Below are 16,772 nucleotides of genomic sequence, written 5' to 3' on the forward strand. Positions count from 1 at the left end.
GGGGGGGGGGGGGGTCTTTTAAACACGAAAACTGGTGTATTTTTGTTAATACTGCCATTGAACTGAAAAAATTCTAGATTGGTCTGCAGAATGCATTATGGTGAATCATCCCAAGGCAGTACTATAAAATGGAATAAGAAAAAAATTCAGCAGTTGACAGAAGTTAGTGCTGCTGGGAAGAGATTATAATACTGCCCAAGAAACAGAGATATTACTTGATGCTGAAAACCATGTTCAGTATATTTAGTTTCATTAATAGTTCAGCTGCCCAGCTTCTCAGGGGTGAAACTTGACAATACAATCTTAGAACAATAGAAGGATTCAAAATCATTATTCTGCTGATAGACCTTTCCTTCTTAAAGGATCTGAAGTACCTGGAAGGTTGATTTATTAAAAATCTCACCTAGGCGTTGCTGAGATCTCAGTCTCCTATTAGATCTTCTCTCTGACACAGTTACTTTCAGTAATTTATTTTGAGATACTCTTTCTTTTATAATTTTTTAATAAGGTTAACAAAAAGAAAAGGTTATTTTGGACAAAGTGTCATACATTCTGTGACATTTCTGAAATAATCAAGATAACGTATTGCATTAAAGCACCTGTGACTAGCGTTTCTTTTGCCCCCTTGGAAAACAGCTTTGTGTGCTAGCTGACTGGGTTGTGTAAAATCCAAAGTACTGCTGTAATAGCTTCGAGGATGACTTCTGTTGCACCTGACTCCAGACTCACAACGAACTGGTAATTAGAGTACAATTATTCTTATGTCACTATGAAAATTTTCAGGCTCCCCCTTGGACTATCCAGGGAAACAGCAGTTTTCAAGCTGTACTCCAATCAGAAAAAAAGTTACCAGGCTTACACTGCTGGCCTAAATATTTCTGTTCAGAAGTTTTTGTATGTTATTCAGCAAAATGTATGTCTTCACTTTCTCTTTGGTGTGATTCTCAGTGTATCAAACTGTGTAAGCGTTGGAGAGGATTTGTGTAAGCCTTTAGATGGGGTTCAACTCTTTCCCATTCTGCAGAACCAAGTCTGTAGAGCATCATTCAGCATTCTGCACTAAAATGTTCCATAGTAATGATGACAGTGATAATAAGCTTCATTGCTTAGAAATATATATGTGTGCTTTTCTTTTTAGTTGTTCTTACATCAGTGCTGCCTTCAGACAAAAATATATCTAAACTGAATAATATAAATACACCCTTAGTCTCTCTGAAATACATTTTACATGGATTTCATTATTGGAAAACTAAATTAAAAGGTTGATTGGAAAATACGTGAAATGTGTGAATTGTTTTTCAGTTGGAAAGAAGACTCTTCTTTATCCTCTCTGTGACTCATTTTTATGATATGTACAGATGGAAATAGTATGCCTACCTTTATGTATACACATATAAAAGTACTACAGGACACTGAGTGATGTGTTTTGGCATTGACTAGCCATCATTTTATGCATCCAGTGCACCTCATGCAGTGTGATAATGACTATTTAAGTGATGTATTTCAGCAAATATAGTTAGTACATGGTATCTCAGATAATACTGTTACTATAAAAGGGCAGCGGGTTTTTATTTTTTAGGGCAGTGAGTTTTAACCTTTTTGTAGGTGCCCCTCACTTGAGAAAATTTGTTATATGAATGTAGACTCCTGATGACAGGTCCTACTTCTTTGCCTTCTCTTTCATGAGTATACACACCACTTTTTCACAACCAAACAACCCATCCAGCACAAAACCAAATCTGCCATTTCTTTAGCTCCAGCAATGCTGAGAAGAAGCTAATATTCCTGCTCCAAGCAGGCTGATTCTGTCTTGATGCACTTGGAGGTCTACACAGAGCATCTCAGCTCCTCTGGTTTTGGGAGTGTGACGGAGTAGCCATCGCACTCTGTGTACACAGCAGCAACTCAGGTCTGGCAGAGTTAATTTGGTTGCTGCTGCTTCTGCCTCCCATGCGATGAACTCCTGCCCTGAAGGCTGGGAGCTGCAGACACAAAGCATTCGACTGGTTCCTACTGCAGTAGTATCTGATTGCCTTGTAAGTGGTAAGGTAATTTACCTTCAGCACTCCTGCAAAGGATATGGATAAAGACGCTTATAGATAACAAGTGATTTGTCCACGATCGCTTAAGGGTTGGCTCGGTCAGAGTAGGATATAGAAACTATGACAAAGTCCCAGACCTTATCCATTAAACCACCTTTCCCCTTTTCTGTGATTATCTGGATATTGCAGGTAAACAATGGGGTATTTTTTGTTTCTTTTTTGTTGTTCCTTTTTTTTTCCACAGCAGCACTTAATTTTCTATTCTAATATTGTGCTGAGGAGGTGGCTGCAGTGCACTGGCAGCGACTGATAAGTGACTTACAATTTTATACCATACGTTTACTGAATTTTCAGTTTGAAATGTACAGTCTGGGATGACAGCCAGTCATTCAACCTATTCTTGCCTCAAACACTGTAAAAACATGCAGACAAAAGAAGGAACACCTGGCAAATGTTTTGAGTTTACAACAAGAAAGAGAGTTAGTGATATCCATGGTTATGAGTGAGATAACTTGGTTCTTTACAGCATATGTTGAAAACATTTTCAGAACATTTAGCTTCCATTTAAATATGGCCTTGCACAAAATAATGTAGAGAATTAAAGCAAACAAACAGAAGAACTGAAGCAGACATAGCATAAAACATAGTCTATACTGCTGTGAAGGAACCCTGGTCCTGCCCTGCCAAACTCAAGTGAAGGCTGAAATCCCAGGGTGAAAGCTGGCCATGGAGACGGCAGCTCCTTGTGACACTGTATTATAGTCCTGGGTGTTTCAGTGCTTTCTTTTCTTCCTGACTCTGAGTAATGTGATCTGCCTTTGAAGATGAATTTAGCTTGGAAGGTGGCCCTGTAGTTCTGTGACAAACCTGTTACTCATTGTGATAGCAGATGATGTGGTTTCCTTGAGAAAACAGAGTGGTAGAGTTATTTGAATAAAGGACTAGGAACACTGAAGACCGGGTTTCTAATGCTGGCTAACAAGGATTTTCTGTGGGTTTACTTAATTTGTTTTTGCTTTCAATACATCAGCTTTTTAATCTTTTTTTGTTCAGTATTTGTATTGTTTAGAAGTATAAGGAAATAGATGCATCATTGTTCATTTCAGAAAAATAATGTATGTGTGGTTTTTTCTTTTAGTTCTTTTCTGAAAAGGATTGATGAGGAGGTGTTTATATGTCTCTAGCATTTAATCATGGAACAGAGGATAATTCAGCACAACTAAGATACAATCTACATTACTTTTTTGATGTAATATTGACAAAGAACTGGGATGCAGGGAAGTGATTGCTTTTCTTAGATTAGGGATGCTGCTGATTCTGCTTTGAATTTAATCTTTGAGGGGGAGATTAACTTGTTCTCCTCAGATCGTTGTGTTGCTTGGATTTAGTGCATATGTTAAGTGAGTGTACCAAAGCCTTGGAAGGACTTTGAAAAATTATTTGACCATGTTAAAGCAGACCTGAAGTTTCACTTCATATTCTAGACAACATTTGAACTGCAGAAATAGCAGAGAAGTGATGTTTGGAAGTGTGGCCTCAGGAGCATGCAGCCGTCACTGCTGTACCTGTAAGGCTGTGACATCTGATGGCTTTCCCTCATCCCCGAGGTTGCCAGGCTTGTGCCAGAACAAGACTGTTAGGATGCAAGGGCACAGGCTCCCGAACACAGCGCTTCCCACCGCAGCCCTGCTTTCACCCTGCCCCGAGCTGCCGGGTCAGGGGCCATGGGGTTGTACTTTGCTCTCTCTTGTGGATGCAAGAGAAGGGAAGATCATAGTGACAGAGTTTTGCTCAGGGTTGGATGATTGGTGGGGTTTTTTTTTCTTTGGTTTTAAGGAGACAAGTTATTTTGCATCTTGTTTTAGCAGAATTTTATCTCTGTGCTAGCCTGATTGTTTCATTGGTTAAAAGAATGAACGGAGCAAAACGTTGGTTTTTTTTTTCTTTCTTAACATTTTGGTTCTGATTAAACCCAAATAAGTTAATTGGATAGCTTATGATTACTTCACAGATATGTAGATCAGGCTTTGTATTCTCAGACTACTTAAATAGAACACAGTTTATCCTCACTCAGCTTCTAATTTGCAACGAGCATTGCTTGACTGGAGTAAGACCTCTTGAAGAATTGCATGTTGATTATATGGTCATCAGGCTTGATTTTTCAGAAGTGCTCACCACAATCAATATGTACTAAAATTCATTAGAATTAGGTATGTTTGACTATTTGTGAATTTAAATCAGAAAGTAAAAAATTTTAAAAAGCCAAAACATGGGTTGTACCAGTACTTCAGCTTTCCAATTCTCTGATTTTCATTGTGATTTTAAGTGACTTCTCCTTAAATCCTAGATGTCTGAGATGGTATAGCGTATTCTGGTAAAATCCCAGATTGATGTAATAATTGAGAAAAGTCATAATTTCCTCAGTATTTTTCCTCAAACCAGTACTGGCATCTGCTATATCAAAAATAAAATCTCTTTCCTGATGTAAAAAGCCAGATGTACTGCATCAAGGCACTTATTGTGTTTAAGCTTCCAAATAAAAGCAATTTGCAGGAGGCTGCAGAGTGTGTCATGTCGTAAGATACGTTGTGCCAGTCCTTTAGGCTGCTGATCTTTTATTATGGGACAAATGATTTACTTTTCTGAACTTCAGAGCTCAGCAGATTTGCAGGTACTGCTGTTGAAGTTTTAATTTAGGCAAAGATGCTCATAAAGAAGTGCTCAGATGTTCAGATGTGAATCCAATTTTATATCCCTGGCAAGTTCAATAGTGCTCAGCTTCTGCTTTTGATTCATTTAAACGGGTTTATGAAGAAGCAGCATATTAAGCTTTTATCTCTCTCATATATACACATGAGTGTGTGTGCATGCTCCCTAGTTAGTACTTTTTATATATATAAGCTTTTATATGTTTTAATATAAACTATATAATATCTATATAATGTTCATATTGGTATTTGTTTTATTATTCTATATTAAACACTACATTCATCTTCCACTAGATTTCTGAGGTTTTGCAGCTGCAGTATATATTCAGTTACTTCTGCACAGCTTATTTTGCACAGTACATTTTATTTACTGTGTGGGAACTGAGTTTTGAGGCAGATTAAATTAATTTGTGGTAACTTGCATTCAGTTCTTGCTTCCTTAATCTTAGAGAAATTCTGTTCATTCTTGTTGATGTGCAGTTGGCTCGCTTTTAAGAACAGCCTCTATGATGTTGTGGTTGCAAGACTCAGAGTCGTTATTTAGCTGGCACTACTGTGTCTCTCAGAGCAAAACTTTTTGTTTATGTGGGTATGACTTTTCCATATTTATCCTCCAAAACTAAAAGCTGCGCCCAAAGTAAGTTGAGAAAACATGAAGCACATGAATCTTCTGAAGTAATTTTTAACACAATGGCACACGTTTGTATTCTATCACACATAAATATCCACTTATTGAAATCCAAACATTCTTTGTTTAATGCCAGAACACAGACTAGGAGAGTAATTCCACTTAAGCTTCTATGCGTGTGGATATTGTCCAAACACATTTTCTTCCTGCTGTGTCTTACTCCACGTGCTGTTGGGGACTGGCACAGGACCTAGCGTAGATTAGACATTTGATGTTCTAGGAGGTTCAAATGGGGTTTTAAACATAAAATTTTCTGGGCTAAACAATCTCTTTCAAGCTTAGGTAAAACATAGCCAAGGCAAGGACTGTGAGGAGAGCAGCACATATGATGGTCCTCAAATTTAGGCTGTGTTCATGAAAGGTGACTTTGTATTTAAGGCAGTTGACATTACCATAAGGTGAGCATTCAGGCAACAGACATTCAAAAAAGATAAAGAAACGTATGTGCAGATTTAAAGCAACATGTGAAGGATGCAGAATTTGTTATAATTCACTTCTCAAAATTTCTTGTCACAGGACAACTTGCCTTGCACAAGTCCCAGTAAAGTTCTGTGTCTCTTATTCCTCAGACTGTGCTTCCCCAGGGCCACAGAAACACTTAAGAAAATTAATGATCTCTCTCCAAAAAACTCTGTTCTCTTTCTGTTCCCTGGTTGCATTGCTGTTAGGAGTATGTGTTTTCATTGCTTCTCCCTTTCCCTGGGGCAGGCAGTCAGCAGAGCAGTGCCAGGAGGGGAGCTGGTCCCAGGGGTGTGGCATAGAATTGTTTAGGTTGGAAAAGACCTTTGAGATCATTGAGTCCAACCGTTAACCTAACACTGCCGAGTCCACCACTAAAACCCATCCCCAAGCACCACATCTACACATGCAGGAAGAGCCCGGCTGGGCGCTCAGGACCAGGCAGGACATGGTCACCCCTGTGACTCAGGTGTCATGCCAGCTTGCCCCTCTGATTGCCAGTGTTGGAGCTGCAATGTCATGTGGGTTTCCCTATACAGAAGAAAAGAGACTGGTTGCTTCTTCTCTCTTGGGTAGCTGAACGTGAGAGTCTAAAATATCCCTCTGATTATGGGAGGTGTTTTGATCGGAACTTCAGCATTCAAAAGCCTGAAATGATGCACTGATTTCAGTTCCTGGCTGTGTGGCCTGATTCTCAACTATGTTTAACCCCCCTTGAACAGTTTGGTGGTTTGGGGGGCGTGGGGTGTGTTTGTTTTGGTTTTTTAATATTAGCCTTAATTAACTTCCAGTTAATTAATCAGTTCAGTTATTTTATACTTCATTGTTTCATGTAAAAATAGTCGAGCTGCAAATGGTTTCCCCTTGTGATGTTTTCTTTTATTGTTTGATTCATTAAGTACAGAATGTGCTTCAGTTTCTAAAAACAAACATACATCATTATAATTATCATTTTGCTAATACTACTTTTTCTGATTATTGTTCACTAGAAAACTACAACTTGATATATAATGACTAAAGCATGTGGTTCATAACAGACACTGTTTGTTTTCTTTAATCTCTTTTGCTATTTTTATTAGAAATAAATTATTGCAACATGTGGAATTGCACTTAAACTTATTTACCATTCTGCATTTAAGTTTAGAAAAGTGACAATTCTAGAACGATACCTGCTTATTCTATTTTCTTCTCATGTGCTTTTTATTTTAATCCACTTGCCTTATTGATTAGAAAAATTTATTTTCACTATCAATGCAAACATGTCAGTACTCAAAGAATGAGAAGAGTTTATATCCTTCTTTATCTCTAAAAAACATCATCTGTCATTTTTCAATGAAAGAGGCTGAAAGAGTAGCATAATTTTCCAATCTTGGTGTGTGTTTGTGGCATTGCTGAATAGCAAAAATACAAGCCAAATCCTGACCAAGTGGAAGAACATGAAAGATACCATCATTGCATTGTGCTCTCTTTTCATATTTGTAGTTTAATCTTCTTTCACTAGCACAAATACTGTTTGTTTCAAGCTGATTGGTAAAATAACAGTGAGGGAAAGTAGATTGAGATCTCTGTTTAGGTTTTTATAGAAGCCTGAAGACCATATTCTCAAAAGCTGGTTTTAGTCCGTTAAGGTTCATCTCCTTTAAGTCCCTGATAGAAACAGGGAGGAAAATGTTCCTCTGGTGGATGTACAGAGTGGTTGTTACACTGCTGCCTGGCTCCTCCACAGAGGAGCCTTTCTCTAGGGAGAATCCATGAAGAAGTATTTTTAAATCTAAATGTAGTCTTTGTGAACAACCCGACTCCAAACACTGGTTTATTTCTCTGATCTCTAAAATCACTGATCTGATTTAACCATGTTTTAATGCCTACAGGTCCAAAATGCACGCAGGTTTACTTTCCTGTTTGCAGGGTTTGGCTTTTTTTTCCAGGCAGTGGTCCCTTGAAAATGCCAAGAAGAAAAATATCATCAACACACATTTGTGATTTATTTTTCTTTTCTATTTTAGGCCCTTCAAATCATCACAGCCAGTCAACGCTGAGGCCTCCTCTCCCTCCTCCTCACAACCATTCACTGTCCCATCATCATTCCTCTGCCAACTCCCTCAACAGGAACTCACTCACAAACCGCCGGAACCAGATCCACGCGCCCGCCCCGGCGCCCAACGACCTGGCCACCACCCCCGAGTCCGTGCAGCTCCAGGACAGCTGGGTGCTCAACAGCAACGTCCCACTCGAGACCAGGTGGGTCGCGTGGACGGACACCCCTGGGGGATGCCACTGCACGATTCTCTGAAGTGCACAGAGAAAACCGTTTGGCTCGTTCGGAGATGGGGTTTAGTTGACTTTGTGTCAACAATGGTTTTGGCTGGCAATGGGAGTTAGTGGCATTAGAATACCCACTAGCCTCTGATTTGCTTTGCCTTGGAAGATAGACAGGTGAATGTCTTTCTGTTCATATATCCCATTTTAAAGACTTTTGTTTGGACCATCCCTGCGAACACAACTCATGGTGTAAGTACAGCACATTTTACTCACAGGCTCAGGGACAACTTACAATTCATATTGACTGTGTTGATGAAAAATAATACATTTTGCCTTTCCTGAAGTAACAAACAGAGACTCATTTGAAATTATCCGTTTTGAGAGACCTTGAGAAACAATCCCAGATTCAGGACTGACAGTACTCTAATTTTAATTTATATTTCATCCAGCATGCAAGCTCATTTTAATCTCTTCTGTATGTGTTAACAGCTTGATGCCCATGGGGCAAACAGTTGCATGTAAATGAAAAGGTGCAGCACTTAGGCCTGACAGATAAATAAATAAATAAATGCCTGACATGCTGCCGTTCTAAGTATTCTGGTTTGTTGTCATTTGGGGTATGGGATGTCAAACATATTTAACTTGCGCTTTAAATAGCGGAGCTGGCAGAGCTGGTCTCCCAGAATTTAAAATTAGCCATTGTGGTGCTGAAAAAAGTGATTGGAATAGTAGAGTGTTCTTGCTTGCCCAGATAGCTATAAACACACGATACAGGTAGAGGAGCTGGACTGCTTGTACCGTTGGCTCGTACCATTGTTTCAGCTGCTTGGTTGCCTCAGCTTCTGAGGTGCTACGTTTGGTCTGCAAACTTCTGAGAGTTTAATGCCGCTCTGCTGGATTACGCCCAGAGTAGCTACGTATCATATAGTTACACCACCATGCAGGCTCAGCCCAGTCCCTCACAGACTTTGATTAAAGATTGCCTGCTGGTATGGAGATCTGGGAGGAATTGGTATAGCGGGATTGAAGCTTACAACACCCGGGCCATTGTTATTCAGCGCTTAATCAGTGATTGTAGCACCATGGGGAGCAAATGTGACTGAAAAGAGCAGGGAGTCTGTGCCCAGCCTGTACTCCTGTGCCAGTTTGGAACACTCACATGGGGTGTCATTCGCATTGCCCTACTTTGCTAAAATGGTAGCGTGGGTGCCATGAAGAAGTGGGGGGATGAAAAGCAAATGTAAGTTATCCAGAGCTTGAGATGTCCAAAAAAAGAAAGGAAAGGGTTTCTCACTTACTGAAGGCTTGGAACTAACTTTGGCCAAAAAAAAAAATTAAGAGTGAAGCTCGGCTCTTAAATGCGGCTTCTGTGAGAGCATCTGCTACTATTTAGAACTGGATTTTGGCATCTCAATTTCATATTTATTGCTAAGAACTACAAGATTAAAATGTTGGTCCTATTCAGCCTGGGTCAGTTTTTGCTGTGTGGTTGATTGCCCAGGATCGTACCATACTTTTGATTCTAGTGTAGTGACCCCTTACTGTGTCCTGTCTCTCTCTTTTCATATGAAACTGTTCTTGGGTACAACAGCACCTGGAATATGTAATTTCTGATGGTTTATGATTGTCCCAATTTACCAAGCACTTTACACAGAGGGAATTCTTTGGGATGTTCACAAAAGGATTCTTTGCCATAATACTAGCATCCCTGAGAACCAGAAGTGGACATTTGCCTGGCTGTTTTTCTTTCACTGTCTGATTTTACTAACATTGGTTCTACCTCTTTTCTTTATTTATTATAAAACCTCTGGGAAGATATATGTGAATACATGTTGATGACAAAAGGTTACTCTGTGAATACTCTTTATTTTTGAAGGTTGCAAGATACCCGGCAGTTAATCGGAGCTTTTTCATAGACAGGTTTGTCATAGGCAAACATTAAGATATTAGAAAATATCCTGACAGGATTGCTGTGTTCTAAGACTATTCCAGAGTTGCTTCAGGATCGATTTTTCTTCTTTTCTGAAATTACACACCTGACAGGACTTGATGATAAGTTTCATCACAAGAATATTAACTCAGAAGATCATGATTTTTTTTTTTTTTTTTTTGGTTTGCTGAAATTGATGCCTGCAGAATCATTGGAGACTTTCAGAATTAGCCTGTAATTCTTTCACTTTAAAACTGGTATTTCATCTACATTCATACCAGTAGCCACCAAACAAAAGGACACCTTTTTGGTAACTCCTTAGTTCAGCCTTTACTTTGTTGTGAAACACTGATCCCTCTTATACTGCCTCTTCACAGGGCACTGCTCTAATTTTTTTTCTTGTTGTCAGTTATTAATCTCTGTAGTGGAGTGCTCGGGTGGCAAAGCCAGCACTGACAGCACCTGCTTTATCAGGAAAGAGTTTCACAACTTTTAGTTTTCACCTTTCAGTTACCTTCAGTAGATTCTGCTCTCAACTGAAAATAATGTGCAAGTGGTCACATTACTGATTATGAAACAAAAAGCGATTCCTGAGCTGTCTGAAGGGAATGCTTTATGTCAGCACTACAAAACTCAGATCACAATTTAGATTCCAGACGTCTCTTTATCTAACAGTACCAAGCACTGAAATCATTGAATAATACAACATGTGTCTGCATGGTAGTTTGGGGTTGTTTGTTTTGTTTTTTTTTCTGGTAAGAATGTTTTTCCCTTCCCTCCTTTCCTTTGCTGTCTTAGGCAGTTTGGGCTAAATTCAGACTGTTTGGAGACAGCCGGTTTTCCAAATATATCCTTTCTCCACCTCTTGTTTCAGTATTGGTGGCAGGAGATGGGGATATTAATCACATTTATTTTCTTTGTGGTGTAAAGTAAGGTTTTACTGTTTACACATGGTTTTTATGTACCCTCTTGAGGCAACTATGCCCCAAGTCTCCATGTCCCTTTGTCGTTCTGTATTTTGTACATCATTGTGCTTAGCTGTATTGCAGTAGCTTCTTGCTTATAGTGGAGCTACAAGATTGCAAGATGCTTATACAGTTGCTAATGAGGCTTTTTTAGAACCATAGAATCATAGAATGGTTTGAGTTGGAAGGGAAATTTAAAGATCATCTAGTCTAACACCCTTGCCATGGACTGGGACATCTTTCACTAGATCAGGTTGCTCAAAGCCTCGTCCAACCTGGCCTTGAACACTCCCAGTGATGGGTGCTTGATTTTAGTGTGCTTGGTTTTGGTTCAAGGCAAACAAATATGGACTATATCTTCCCTAGTCTGCTGCTTCTTTATGGCTGCAACTGGCCCCCAGGCTGGCTACGTAATTATTCTGTTTTCTTTGAAATAAGGGTCTGTAATGGGAGGGTTGAAATATCTTTAACTAAGGATGCAGTTATGCGTTGCCGTAGCATTTTTATGGTGCTATTTTTATGGTTCGTTTCTGCAGTACTTAGCTGCTTTACCTTTAGGCTCGGAACTGCTGTTTAATGCTCTTTAACTTTTATTGTCCTCTCGCAGTCTGTTTCAAACCATCTCCTCCTCCTCCTTTCCAAAGTGCTGGTTTCTACATTTTCCAGTTAAGAGGTGTTCCTTTATTGCTTCTTTAATCATTGCTTTCGAAGAGGATGAATGATGAAAATACTACCTTTGAACATCCCGGTGTGGGTCTCATTACTTCCAGACAGCTAGAGAGGCAGTCAGTGCTCTGCTTTAAAGCTTGAAATGCTTTGAGGGCACGGGGAGAAAAATATGGCTTTGCAAGGAAGGTTTGCATCACTCTTTGCACTGTAAGGGTCCTATCTGGTACAGGAACCTGACACAGGGCCATCTGCAAGCACCAGCCAAAAATTGAATGACTCATAAGTGAGGATAACAAAAGAGCTTTCATGGATGGATGTTTGACTGAGATTGCCTAATGTAGGAATGCCTGTTCGCTGCATATTGATATTAATTTAGTTGGTACCATTATAATTAATAATATTTAATCCAGGAGAAAAAAATTAAATAGAAATTAGTCTTATTCTTTAGACTTATAATTAGTCTCATACTTGGAAATATTTTTTAGACCAAATCTTTTAGTTATAAAGATAATTTTTGATGTATGTCTATAATGTCTCTGAGCTTGCTCACAGGATCTGTTGCTGGGCTTCTAGGAAGACTTTAACATATTAATGTTTGTCCTGTATTTCAGAAGGATGATGCTCACTCTTCTGGTGACTGGAAAATCAGTTTCTTTAGATCTTGTGGGCTGTAGTATAAAAGCAGTGGTCCAAATTTGGGGCCATTTAAGAAAAGTTCAGTTTAAAGACTAAGCAATCTGAAAATTAGCCTTAAAAGAACCCACATGTTTCTCTTCAAAATATTTGCTTGCTTCTGGGGTTCAAGCTGTATTTCATAGTTTGACAGTCCCATTCCAACAGTGTCACTCTGGGTGAGCCTGAGGAGAGAGAGCTGGGGCAGAAATGGGAGATTAATGGGTGTAGTAGCAACATGAGCTGTACCCCAGTCTGCATCAATACAGTGCATGAACTCAAAATCGTGGGGCATTGTAGCAGGGAAACATCTGGGCTCAGCCTTTTTGTAGCTGCAGCCTTCCAGACAGTGCAAGAATGAAAGCAGTACACAGTGCTACAAACAGGCTACAGCACTCATGGCAGAAAAGCCAAGAAGAGAGTACATGAAGAGTGGGATTTAGTGCTGAGGGATTTTTTTCTGGGGTTTGTGGGTTTTTTTAGTTTTCTTTTAAGAAAGAAATTAAATGTCTGAAATGTTGTTAACACTGCATTCGGATGCTGTACTATGTTAGGGTGTCAAGATCAGCTGTGGAGCTTCTGAACTGAATATATAACCTTGAAATTCTGAATGTGTAGAAGTTCCAAGTTACAGCCACTCTCCACAATTGTCTGCCTATTTTCAATGATGTCTCAATATTTTGATATCTTAGTACATGATGCAAAATGTTCTGGAACAGGATAGTGAAATAAAATTTCTTTTCCTTTTGTTAATGCAAATTTCTAGGATATATTCGGCATAACAAACAACTACTTGCAACAGTGAAATAACTCCTCACTCTAATTTTGCTTTGTCTTATGTGGCTTTCTCTCAACTCTTACTTAAACTATATGGCTACAGGCACATAATGCTACATCAGTTTAGTTCTCTGAATCTGAGGGCTGGGGCAGAACTGATTTCTTCATTCCCTGTTCCTGCACATGAAGGTTGCAGCAAGGTTGTGTGGACTTTCCAAATAAATGGGATTTGCATAGATAGATTCTGGACCTATTTAAAGATCAAAAGCATTTTAAAGAGTCGAGTGAAGCACAGTCAAAGGCATCCCCAAGGACTTTGCACACATTTGAGCCACGTACTTGGAGGAATTCCAAACACATTGTAGGAAGGTAATTTTTAGCAGGCTACTGTAGTATTATTTTCATAACACATATATAGACTCTGCTCGGAGAGAAAAAAGGGTGAAGGAAAGCACTACAAAAGCAGGATACATAATGATGGTTCAGAAAATCAGTCTAGATGTACTCCCACTCACATACATATAAGCTTGAAGAAGATTTTACAGATTGCAGATAATTGCATGTTTTCATGATCTTGTTGGTTTGCATTTTTACGTTTTGCAGAGTGAACAGGCAGTATAAGTGACTGTACAGAAAGAGGCAGGTATGTTTAGGGTGTTACTTTTCACTTTTAAAAAAAATTAATCTCAAATTATGTGATTTGGGTTTCTATTTTTTAAGTTTACATGTAGACTGATACCAAAATCATTTTAGAGATTTGAGTTTATTACTCTATTCTGTTATTTGTAGTCTATTACTTATAGACTTGAAATAGCACTGTTAGAACTTTTTTTCTTAAGTGAAGAGCTGAATTAAGACATAGTGAAGAGCTTACATGTATGCCTTTTAAAATGGAAGTGTTCTGAAATTGTGTTCGACTGATGGAGAAAGCTAAAAATGAATGGACCTATTGAAATGCAAAATACTGTTACCATTATCACCATTACTGGAATAACAAATGTAGGCATTATTGGATTTCATCCCTTTGACTGTGCTATGCACCATACTACTCAGAACTTTACAGAAGAAAAGATGTGAATTTTTCCACTTAAGAAGGGAAAGGTCCTATAGTTTGATCTGATTCAGAGCTGCCTAAATCTTCCTATATCTTCATTATTGATGCTGCTGCCATTTAATGTAAGTATATACACAAAGTAACTGATTTTTTGTGTTTATGTCTGCAGCTATACCTGTTACTCTCTACTCTGTGTTAACTAGCCGTTTCATTGCTACACTCCTGGAGAATAAGCAATAGTGCAAGAAAGTTATGCATAAATTTAAAGGGCAAAGCAATTATTTACTGGTTAACTCACCCAAAAGCTAACTAGGATTTAAATCGACAGGCTTAATGAGTGTTCTCACCACCTGAGGCAGGGCACCCAGAATATTTTTTAGCCACACAGGCACGTGTCAGGAAGGTAAGGGGGGGTCTCTGTAGCTCTCCAAGGTCACGGAGCTGCTGTGTGATGCCAGGTCCATCAACACCAGCCATTCGACCCAACGCGTCCTTGCTAGCCTTCCCCAGTTTTCCCTTTTCAGATTTTATGCCTTTCCATGTTGGTGTTCTCCCTGTCAAATTCTTGAGCTGCTAATGATTCCCCATGTTGGCAATCCTTCCTCTCTCCATATTTTTCACCTTATCTTTCTACAGACTCTCTCACAGCTCTTTGTCACAATTCAGCAGCTTTCTGAGCAGGCTGAGCCAAGGCCATGCCGCCGGGACGGACCAGAGCCAGGCCTGGAACACAACAGCGAGAGCCCTGGGAGAGCTCGCCAGGGGCACAGCTTACGGCGGGGATTAGGGAGAGAGAGAAGGTTATAAAGGTTTATCCAACAGTATCTCAATTAACATCTTACAGATGAAAAGCAGGTTGTCCTGTAAAAAGGTATTCAGTACAGAGCTAACGCTGCAGCTGTGCTACAGCACAGATATTTTGCCTTTTTTTACCTACTCTCTTTTCAGTTGCGGCTTTGTGAACATTGCCTATTTGGTTTTCCTTAATAATATGACAGATCAGGGTGCCCAAAGGCTGGCACCTGCCTGTTTGTACAACACCCTACCTTCTTGTCAGGCAGCTTTCAATTACTGTGCTTTTTTGTGTCCAACTGAGTCTTTGTTAAGAATGTGGAGATGGCAGCGACAGGCTAGTTTCATACTTAACACAACATCGGTGACACTCTGCTTAAGACTCTGCATTTTTTAGAAGACTTTGCCTGGGGATGTGAAGGACCCAGCCTTTAAGGAATCATGAACCTTTCAAGAGCTGGGAAGTTGGTATTAGAGCTGTGCTGGAAGCTGGGTGACTGCTGCGAGGTTCAGAGATATGTTACAGTAGATAGACGTGGCCCATCAATATTGATGTGTTCATTCTGAATTATTCTTTCTGTGCCTAACAGAGTGTCCTTAGTTCCTATGCCATGAACAGTCAGTTACAAATTGATTGTCTGCATCAGGCTGAAAAACACTGAAACAGTGTGTTGTTGTGAGGGCTGTCCTCTGTTTGCAACAGGCATTTGAGTGTGAGAGTGCCCATAGGCACACTTCTGTAAAATGGCTGGTTCATTTATGTACATATCTATTTTAAATAGCTTTCTACTGAAAAATCGATTTTACTGACTTTAGCCTATAGATTTGTTGTGATTGAGACGTTTCTTGTAACTATACATTTTAAACACATATAGATAACATTTTAAACCTTTATTGCTAACTTTAGTGCGTTTGGGGAATACCTAAGTCCCCATGTTCTAGATGCTAAAAATGGTAGAAACTTCTGTGCAATTTTACCACATGAGAGAGCCCTCGGCTGTGTAAACTTGGCTGATAATCCTGTGTTTCTCTGAAAGAATCTGAGAGCAAGAACATGCAATTAAATCTCATTTGGGACTGAGACCCTTACATGGGCAACCAAAGCTTGCACCAGTCTAACAATCAGAGTTCATTTTAGCATAAAAGGCGTAAGAACAGCTTGTAGTTTTCTTCAATCTTAGTTTCTTTTTCTGTGAAAGTTAGAAAACTGCTGTAAAACTTCACTGTCTGAATCTGGCAGCCACTTAAAGGCTTCCACTGACATAAAATGACTGATGGCTAGTTTTTTGGAGGATTTAGAAGACTACAGAAGATTATATTTTTTTTCCCCAGTGAAAAACAGCATGTTGCATTCTATATTTCATTGTTTTTTTCTGCTAAGAATAAATGTCTGATAAAATTGTAGACAGATGTGATTTTACCACAGCTTGAATATATTTTTAAGTCCTACTTAAAAGTCCGTTACTGTTTTCTTGATATGTATCTTTTCTATTTATTAATTGCTATTAAAAATCTATGAAAAAACTATGAAGAAAGGCAATTTAAGCATTACAGCTCTCTGTACTTTTTTCACACAGAGATAAGCTTAGGATAGTATGAGGAGGGAAAGAAGCAATTTATGTTAGAAAGTATCTTGTTCTTCCTTTCTATTACAGTTTTTCATCACAAAAACCAATTTTTTTTTTCCTCAACTGCTTCTTGCAGTGTGCTGCCATGACAATCTGACCAGAAAGGAGGAGGGAAAAAAAGATTGT

The 16,772-nt window shown here is 39.1% G+C and overlaps 1 protein-coding gene across 11 annotated transcripts in view; it reads left to right on the plus strand.

Moving 5' to 3' along the window:
* TENM2 (teneurin transmembrane protein 2) overlaps positions 1 to 16,772 on the plus strand; it is a 727,803-nt gene that overhangs the window by 536,602 nt on the left and 174,429 nt on the right. For all 11 annotated transcript variants that reach the window (XM_026858437.1, XM_026858438.1, XM_026858439.1 and 8 more), the window contains one exon: positions 7,904 to 8,138. In XM_026858437.1, the coding sequence (XP_026714238.1) occupies positions 7,904 to 8,138 (235 nt within the window). The remainder of the gene's footprint in view (positions 1 to 7,903; positions 8,139 to 16,772) is intronic.

The sequence above is a fragment of the Athene cunicularia genome, assembly GCF_003259725.1.
Source record: "Athene cunicularia isolate RWA chromosome 13 unlocalized genomic scaffold, athCun1 chr13_part1, whole genome shotgun sequence".
In the NCBI taxonomy this organism is placed as follows: domain Eukaryota; kingdom Metazoa; phylum Chordata; class Aves; order Strigiformes; family Strigidae; genus Athene; species Athene cunicularia.